The following is a 9,889-nucleotide window of genomic DNA, read 5'->3' as shown; positions in this document are numbered from 1 at the left end:
TTCGACTTATCTGTCCTTGCAAATAAGGTTATCCAGCTTCCCAAAATTATTCGTCACCATTTTAAAACTGTTTTTCCTGGGGAGGCGGACTTCCACGGGTAGGATTTTGGGTCATTGAGGAAGCACATGCGTCCGCCGTGTAGGTGCCAAAATCGGCCTGGATAGGCTGGTAAGAATTTTTAAAGTGGATCGATGGCTCACAGTGCCGACAGATTTTTTTCATGCGCCTTCATTTCGCTGGTTGCTTTTCAAGAGACTTGGAGCAGCATTTTAGGCGGACACAAATTCGGGAGCTTGAAAATGCCAGAAATATGTGACAAAAACCAAAGACTGGAGATTCTATCTTAGGGACCAAGCCACATAATAATACCCATCTGTCACATGTTCCTTATCTGGGCCCTACTCCTGTCCGCCGTCGGTGGCCACTGCCCTGGCCCGAATGCTCCCGCATGACTGACTGCGAACTGATCGTATGGCTGCTTTGTTGCATACTTTTGGATCAGCGTTGCTACTGCATGGTGTATGAAACATGTGTTGGACACCTGCAACAGCATCTTTTTCCGAATGATCTCCCCTTACACCCCACATCATCGCAGAAAAATAGCATCCGGGAAGCTGTCTGGCTTAGGTATGAACTGGCCCAACGGACACTTCAATGCCCATCATGCAACGTATATGACTTGATCTGCTTTTGTGTGTAGGCAGAGGCGTGGCCAGGACCTTGCCAAGGGGGAGCACAAGGTCGACAAAAGCCCATCTTGTGGTGATCCCCCAAACATCCCGGTTATAGCTTACTTGTTAACAAGCGACACGGTTTTCTTCGTTTTATTGTTATTTTTACCTTGTGACCAAGACGGAAACCAGGAGCTACCGTGAGCTCAATTCTGCTTGTATTTTGAGGTCAACAAACTACAGAAATCAGACGTTGATCTACTGCATGGAATAAACCACCGGCGCTCTTAATCTAATGGTTGGTTGACTTTTCTAAGCCGATAGAATTCAGAGGATTTGTCAGATTTTTATCTGGAATCTGCAGACGTTGAGGGCATCGCAAATGTAGACTGTAGATCGGTATGTTTGATCCAAATTTGAAGATGAAAATTTATGATGATTTGATCCAAAATTGAAGATGATTCCAGATCGAGTGGTCAACAACGTGTATAAACATGGCCAAGCCATCTTTGTCTGAAAATATGCACGTTTCAGTCAGAATAGATTAGTGATACAATTCATGTGATGTGTTTCTTTAACATGCGTGCCCGCAAATCTTAGCAACAAAAACCTCGACGCCTGGCGTTGCAGCCTCCATAGTCCGCTGAGCGTTAGCCCAGTAGCTAATTCTTAGCCGTGGCCCACCGGTGGACGAAAATGGTGACGCTTTTGAAATGTTACCTTTAACCACTTTAATCGAATAGTAAGATAAGTTATGTGACATAATTTTGAGGATACGCACTCGAAAATCTTAGAAACACAAGCCTCGACCCCAGGCGTTGCAGTCTCCGTAGCCGGCGTAGTGTCGGCCCAGTAGCTAGTGTTAAATTGTGGCCAACGGATGGATGAAAACAACGACCCTTCTGAAAAATCATCCTTGAACGCTTCAGGACATCGAGTCTTTCATTTAGGAGGACAGCCTGGGCTCATATTTCACGTGTGCAATTTTTAGACTAACGAAAAGAACGGATGACCCTTAAAGCACTGCGAGTGGAGCTGGATTATGGTGATTGAACTGGACGAGTAAAGGTAGCATCTCTTTTTTCGTGTTTTTGCAGCTATTCATCTATTCTGAAGACAGATTAACACGGCGCCCGCCGTCTGGTGGCACTTGCAGTTGCCGAAACTTTTCGGTTTTACGGAAGTTGCAGCCCAGATCATCCTTGGTCTCGGTTGCGGGCCGGCATGTTCAAGCCTCTTGATGTAATTTGTTTCAATAATACATTCTGAAAAATAAACTTTCTCAAGCAAACATGACAAGACCCTGCTCGTTTTTAAGCCCATTTCGAGCCGCCTTTTCAACAATAATGAGACCCCCCACTCTGCTCAACAATGAGACCCCTTATTTCCTTTCGGGCAGGGTCCTCTCGAGTAGAAAATCAGGGGTACATTACCGTTTCTGGTCAAGTGCTGAAGGGTCATTCCGTCCCTTCGCTGAGTGTCTTCTGGCTATCATCCTGGTGACACGGGTGGGATCTTTGGTCGATCCGGAGGCCATTAGGATATATAAACTCACATCGTTCCCATCCCGACACGGGAGGCCTTCTGACCCGCGCGTTTAGCCCCGGATCAGCACAGAACCCTCATTGACGTAACCACATCCCTGTTCACCGAAGGTAGTACAATAATTGTCACAAAGGCTCCAGTTCCGTGTTTTTCTGTGTTCATATATATTGAGTTCTCCCTGACCGTAGATTATAAATAAAATGGGGTTCCCAATTTGTATTAACATGGCCAACCCATGTTTGTCTTAAGCTGCTCAAGGTCCTGACAGAGCTGATTACTGATTAGAAAGCTGCGTAATATGGCCTTGAACATGACCGTTCATAAGTCGGCAGCAACAGCCTCGACGCCCTGCGTTGCAGTCTCCAGACCGTGGGGCGTCGGCCTCGTGGCTGTAAAACTGAGCGATGGCCAGTGAGCAAACGAAGAAGACGACACGTCTTAAGAGAGATGGCTGGTGAACTACGTAAATCGGCATGCGTGTTTAATGTGTTGCAAAGGTAAGCCAAATGCAACCTTAATCTGAAAAGTGGGGGGGGGGGAGGGCAGTTAACATTGCTGGCCCCCCACTTTTCGAATCGGGGGAGGGGGGGGGGGGGGCACGGCCCCTCTGGCCGGCCTGTTCCTACGCCCGCGGTGATCAGAACTATGTTATGTATTATTTTTCAGAACTCACCTCTGAATTAACATTGGCCGCTCACCGTGAAAATGTGTTAGCTATGTTAATACAAATTTTAACCTATTGAATCCAGGATCCAAGTTCACTGAGTATGTTAATCCAGTCATTAAGCCAACCTTCTTTCGCCGATATCTCTGTGCGGCTTAGAAAGTTCTGGTGAAACCCGTGTACGCTACCGATTAAGAAAGATTCCACTGAACCTTTGTAAAGTGAATAACGCCGACGGTTTATTGCTTGCAAGATATTAATTCGCTGTTTATTCAATTTATCAACCTCAAAACACGAAATCATGCATCTGCCAGTGACTGCTTTGGCTTTTATTCCAGTTAAAGCAGTTAAAATACAAACAAAGCGATGAAAATTGTGCAACTCGGAATCAAATGGGCCAAATTTGGTGATTCGGTTGCTAGCAATCCTTCCGTCACACTGTCATTTGTGATGCATGCTTTCATATGCCCGAAGTCCGAAAGAACGATGCACACAGATAAACATGGATCAAGGATGTGACTAGTTTGCAATAACCTCGGTAAAAGTGTTACTGAAACTGACTCCTTCGGTCAGATTGCCATGACAAGGAGTACAAAATATGTTGGTCATAATGCGCTGATAGTGAAAACACAGCGAACAGCATAAAACCGACAGCAGTCCAGACTATGCGTTCCAAGCGCGGTTGAAGTAAATGAAATGCCTTCCCACTTTTTCAGAACAACGTCTACAACTCAATCCACAGTTTCCTTGGTTCACGCGTCCTAGAAAGCCACGACCACATCCTTTTCTACATCTCAAGGAAACATCCACAGCACTCCTGGCGATGTATTGTCCACCCAAACCGCAGCACCACAACTCACAACCCACCGCCCGTCTCCTGAGAGACCACAGTCCCCACAGAGGTCTGCCGACGGACCACAGTCCCACAGCTGGTTTGCCGACAGACTACAGTCCCACAGATGATCTGCCGACGGACCACAGTCACCACAGCTGGTTTGCCGACGGACCACAGTCCCCACATCAGGTCTGCCGACGGCCCACAGTCACCACAGCTGGTTTGCTGACGGACGACAGTTCCCACAGACGGGTGTGCCGGCGCCAGCTCCGCGCGCCCCGCCGGCAGCCGGCTACGGCGGCAGGCACAGCTCGGCGAACCGCTGCCGGCCGGCGTAGTCGAGTGCGTGTGGTCGTAGTGGAGCGGGCTGCCGGAGTCGGCCAGCAGCCCGCCGAGCCGCGCCGGCTGCGGGGGTCCAGCTCCAGCAGGAGGCGGCCGCCGGGGCGCAGCCAGCCCGGTGCGTGGCGCAGCAGGCGGCGTGTCACGCGCAGCCCGTCCGGCCCGCCATCCAGCGCCGCCCGGTCCTCGTACCTGCGATGCGGTGCCAGTCAGCGGCGTGGGTCACGCGGCCCCCCGGCCTGCGGGGCGGCAGTCGCCAGCTGGCGGGACTGGGTGGGATTCAGCCGCGCTGGCAGGACTCTGGAGGGACGGCGGGAGTTCCGGCCGCTCACAAACAGCGGACAAACGCAACACGACTACAGCGAGCGGCACACTTCTCAAGATGGCCAGCAACAGACCGAAATATCCGTCTTTTACTGACGGATGGGCTGGAGGGATCAAGATGCGCAAGAGTTGCAGTAGTGCACAGGCTTGTGAGCCATAGCGTGTCGCTCTCAAACTGCGGGAGGTGAGGGAATGCCATGTGGCCCGATACTGCGCACCTATCCCGCAGCTTTCATCTTGAGAACCACACACGACTGACGTACTTCTCTGTGGGTCACCTGACTTACAACGAGCCAGTACACGTGCATCTGTCACACAAACAAGAACATTTGTATAAACTATTCGCATCAGCTCCGTCGTCCGACGGGACTTAACCTTCCCGCGGGGTCCGTGACTGACCGCGATACATTGAATACGAATCAACTCAATTTCACGTGTGACCTTGGATAGATGTAAGTCCGATCACATACTCAAAGCGTGAGCTGGACTCGGCTTGGTCACTACCCACAATCTGTACGTACGGTAATCCATAACTTTCTCCACAAGATCCGAATAATTAGGAATCCACAGGCTCATGCCCCTGAACTCCAGGCCAACTCTGCACTCTCAAAATGCTACACAGAACATTACAATACCTCTGCATTGTTCTGCATTTCTACGATGTGAGAGGCCAGAGGCCGGTAGACAGCGCTCTTTATATGAATCGCTCAATTAGTTAACTATTCATCTTGGGAGGAAGTAGGTTACGCATTTATGCATCAAATTGCATTCGCCTTCTTCATTTTGAAAACCAAACAACATTCTCATTTATGAAGTATCTTTCGAGACGCACATATTCGTGTCAATTACCCCTAAACGGAGATGAGAAAAAAGGAAAGGAAGCTTTAGCCTGGATCCCATCCGGCCCGTACACGCGCATCGGTCAATCAGTGAGCGCCCCCAATTAGCGCGGCTGCTCACAGTAGTATCTCGGGCTGCAGCCGGCGCAGCTCCGCGGTCGTCAGGTAGGGCGGGTTGCTGACGACCAGGTCGTACAGCTGGCGGTGCTCGCCAGGCAGGCCGTCCTCGGTCAGCGTGGCGTTATACACCCGCAGCCGGTCCTCGACGCCCAACCGAGCCGCGTTCTCCTCCGTCAGGCGGCACGCATCGGCCGACTGGTCTACTGCCACCGCTGACACCTGGCGGTAGCGGCGACAAGCTACAGTTTGCAAGGTGTATGATAGGTTTCGCTGAACGCGGCACGCAGATTGCTCGCCTTCCCCACCACTCCCCAGCGTCGCCATCACCATGCTGCGCGACAGCAGGTGCGGTCCACACCTGGATAGGTCGACCGATAAACACTCAGCATACTCAACCGTGCATCAAGGTAAAACGCGATTCAAGACTGGGACCTGCACCCAGTCCTCGGCCATCACCACATAGCTGACGGAAGGCAGTCCTGCGCCGACCTAGACAGACTGTCCACCGATCACCCCTGCATGGGACCGGCGACTGACAGGTTAGGTCAGCGGTTACTCACGTCTGGCAACCAGTGAAGCAGGGCGACGGAGAGCGCGCCGGAGCCGCAGCCGACCTCGAGCAGACGGTCGCCCCCGCGCTGCCGCAGCCGCTCGGCCGCCAGCTGGGCCAGCTGCTCCGTCTCCGGCCGCGGGATGAAGACGGGCGGCCGCAGCTTCAGCGTCACGTCGCAGAAGTCCCACTCGCCGATGATGTACTGCACCGGCATCCTGTGGCGAGGAGCGAGCGGCCCTTGACACGGGCTACCAAAGGGTCGTTTCGTCTAGCGCCCTGTACCTGTGCCTGAAGTCATCTAATTTGTTAAGCTCTCTCAAAACCACGTGTGAAAACCGAGACTACTTAGCTACAGTTCCTCCAACACTGCAGGAAAATACACACCAGAACAACGCAACATAAAAGGGGTCACAAGGAACGGAGCATAACCACAGACATTTTAGAGATGGGGACCGACTGGTAGCTTTGCGCCGTTCATTGCAGATTATGGGTAGCTATGTGCCTATGCCATTTTGCTCTTTAACTGGGCACACAATCTGCTTGTCACCTTACTTGTGAAGACGACAGAGACAGAAACGCTCGAGGTTTTTACGTTGTCCTGCATCAGCTCTGTTTCGGCCAGGCGAGCCAAATCGCCTACAAGTAAGCAATATGTCATCAAGTGATGCCTGGTTTACGGAATATATGGCACATGTTCACAAACTGTCATCGCCAGGGCAACATCCCAGTTCCTTTCAGACAGAATGCTGCCTGAAAACAATGCAGAATGTTATTTAAGTGCAAAAAAGCACAGTTGCACACCCCAGAGCTTGTCATAAACATGCTGCCTAAGAAGAACAAATCAACCCAGTTTGGTGCCCTGAAATACACCATTTACTAAAATGACACAAATAGAACTTAATAAAAAAAAGAGATGAGTCAAAAATGAAAATTCTCAAAAAGGTGCCTAACATCTTTTCAGCATTTCTTCAAACACATTAAAACACTCAGATAGCTCAAAAACAATGTCAGTTTTAAATCCATGAGACAACATAAAGGGATGCCAAGCATTAACTACAACAGCTTTAAAAATATGCTTTTAGGGGTCTTGCTAGCCCAGTCTTCACATCTTATGTTTGGATCAAAGCTGAAAACTGAGCTGCCATGTGCAAAAATATCCAAGTTCATTTTCATGTAGATATACTGACAACATAAGCACCAGTATATAATTAACATACTTACCCTAGCACATTTGAGTACAGCACTCATGATATACTGCACTGATTCAGCTGGCTCTGAAACATTCGATCTGAATAACTGTGACTTCCAAAATTGCAGCAGCTTTGCACCTGTTCGGAGCTTCTTGTCGGAAAGTTGGCTCAAGTTGCACACACAACTGACAATCTTGCAAGAAAAGCCATAACAGTGAAGCCATTGCAGCTTGCAAAATGTGGAAGGAGGAAATACATGCATGATCTGAAATTGTAAAACAGTGATCTTAAATATCTTCAAAAGCCCAGTTTGGACACCAGGCAAGGAAGTGTGGATGTGAACATGAATAGATATGATAAATGGATGGAAAAGGAGCCATCCTACATATCACCATTCACACAGCATAGCATGGCTATACTACGTTAATATACCACACACCGCAATGTCAGCCGTGTTAATGTGATTTGTCCCTTGCTGGGATGCTTGCAATCCATTCAGGGTTAAATGAAGTCAGAGTGGGCAGGTGATACTGAGAACGCAGCATTAAAATTTGAACACAAAAACATGCAGTGAAGCAGGATTTTCAAGAATATATGGTGTGTTAGGAAACACAAATAATCTCCTCAGCTTAGACTCTAATCCCAGAAATCTACTCAATCAAAATGGCATGACCTAACTATAAATACAAATAAACAGAAAACCTTATTACCCTTCTAAACGCAAGGAAGAAGAAAATGGTTTCACTAGATTTCGGTTAAGGCAAGCACAACATAGACTACAGTATGCTCGATGGTCAGTACATGGGTATGCATTTTAATACGTGTAATGCAAGCACACTCAAAATTCAACACTTCACATGAGTCAACATGGGACACAAAGAACGCAGTCAAAACTTGAACTGTATGGCTGAGCATCGCAGTTTCTTTTTCGTTGGGCCAATGCGAGGCCTCTTTCCCTCGACGGACCTACAGTCACCTCCGAGGGGAGAAGGAAATTTACTTCCAGAACAAGGCCAGGCAACGATTACGTTCAACCTGCTTATGCTGCCCCGCGCAAAGCAAGGGAGAGGGTATTCGTAAGTGACGTTACGTTAACCTGGCTCATTCTCGTCCAGCAAGATCTTAGCAAGTAAATCAGACCGCAGCAACACATATTTATTTCATGACGACATAGCACGCATTCAATACGTTTGAACAATTGAGCCTCCTCGCCAGCCCTTCCGCCTTACCCTGGGCTGCCGTGTGCCCTGTGTGGGGTGTTCCGTGTCAGCGATGGCCTTGGCTCAGCTGACTTGTCGACGACCTGTGCGGTGGATGGATGCCGGGCCGCTCCACCGCAGCGACGGGGAGATCAGCCCCGGGCTCCGCTGCCCGGCACGACCTTGTGGTGTTGTGTGATGTTATTGAGTCCTAGAAGGTTCTAAGAAAAACCAGGACTCCTAGCCAATAGGGAAAACCTGCAATCTTTGCCAAATTATGCAGGAAAAACCCTTTATTCAAATGAAGATATCTGATCCTGTACTGTGTAAAAACTCAAAGAGAGAACGATCAAATCAGGATAAGAATCACCGAGGAGAGAATTGAGATTGGTGGAAGCCGGCAAGCGTTGGTGTAATTGATGAGCGGCTGTCTTGATCGTTGATATACCGGACACACGAGGAGGAAGTGATTTATTTGAAAGGGATGCCGCAGCGATGGCACAGTGGTGGAGTGAGTTCGAAAAGGTGGCAGTGGGTGATTTTGGTGTGACCGATACGCAGTCTGGCAAGCAGCACTTCCTTCAGGCGATTATCTTGATTGATTGGCCAGTGCTGAAGTATGGGTTTGATTGGGTGAAGGTGGTGATGAGCGCTGATCCCATTCGGATTGGAGAAAGAGACGGAGGTAATTGATAGTTGCTGGAATATCAGAAACGGGACAATGAAGATGATTACGTTCCGGAAGCATGAGACTTCGTTTTGCTTCCTCGTCAGCAGTGCTGTTTCCACGAATATTTGCGTGTCCAGGTATCCGAGAAATTATGAGTATGTTGAGGAAGGGAGCAGAGCGTTCGTCGTATGCCGTTTAAAGTTGGGGGGATGAATTATGGAGAGTGATGAGAGCTTGTAAGGACGAATGAGAGTCGGTGCAATGCCCTTTGAAGATGACCTTGCTTGATGGAGCAGGGCTGCCAGGATTGCTGTTATTCAGTATACACAGTATTGTAATTTGACAGGCGGTTTGATTTGTGGTAATTATGATGTACGAAGGCAGCTCCTGTGCGACCATCGCGTCGGGAGCCGTCAGTATAAATAAAGGTGTGCTGGTCATATTCTCCTTTGAACCAGCGAAGGGTGCATGCACTTCGGTTTCTGACATGTTTCGTTTTTTGTGTTTTAACAGAAAGATTACGAGGTATGGTCGCCCAAAAGGGTCGGGACTGGGAGTTGGGTTGCAGGGAATGTCGGGAGATTAAGCGCTCGCTGCGCTCGAATAACACGAGTGCTGATGGTTGGATGCTGGAGTTCCGCGTTGGTAAGTGTGCGGTTGGGGCGGGGTGTGCGAGGGCGTTGTATGTTGGGTTACCAACGTGGCCTGTGGCGCTGCAAAACCTGAGAAGTTGTAATTTTCGTCGGTGTGATAAGGAGGGGATATTCGTGTCCGCGAGCAGATTTGGGACCGGGAGGTGCGAAGTGCACCAGTCACTATGCGGAGGGCTGCGTTTTGGATGGTCTCCAGGGTTTCGACTTTTTGGAAGAAATGTCATAAAAAAGAAAGCCATTATAGTCCAAGATCGGGCGTATCAGGGAGGTATAGAGGCGGAGGATA

The 9,889-nt window shown here is 49.3% G+C and overlaps 1 protein-coding gene across 1 annotated transcript; it reads right to left on the bottom strand.

The window, feature by feature from the left end:
- Positions 1-4,189: 4,189 nt before the first annotated feature.
- On the bottom strand, positions 4,190-6,522 carry LOC119108678 (MTRF1L release factor glutamine methyltransferase; the record flags this gene model as incomplete). Its single annotated transcript, XM_037232304.1, has 4 exons — positions 6,444-6,522; positions 5,899-6,106; positions 5,340-5,557; positions 4,190-4,247 (listed from the first exon to the last, which is right to left on the bottom strand). Coding segments are annotated over exons 2-4 (483 nt in total), but the record flags the coding sequence as incomplete, so codon positions are not given.
- Between the last annotated feature and the right edge of the window lie 3,367 nt (positions 6,523-9,889).

Source organism: Pollicipes pollicipes, unplaced genomic scaffold (genome assembly GCF_011947565.3).
Source record: "Pollicipes pollicipes isolate AB1234 unplaced genomic scaffold, Ppol_2.1 Scaffold_6686;HRSCAF=7923_pilon_pilon_pilon, whole genome shotgun sequence".
Taxonomy (NCBI): Eukaryota; Metazoa; Arthropoda; class Thecostraca; order Pollicipedomorpha; family Pollicipedidae; genus Pollicipes; species Pollicipes pollicipes.
Note: the sequence above shows the minus strand (reverse complement) of the source record. Positions and strands in the feature narration are given on the sequence as shown.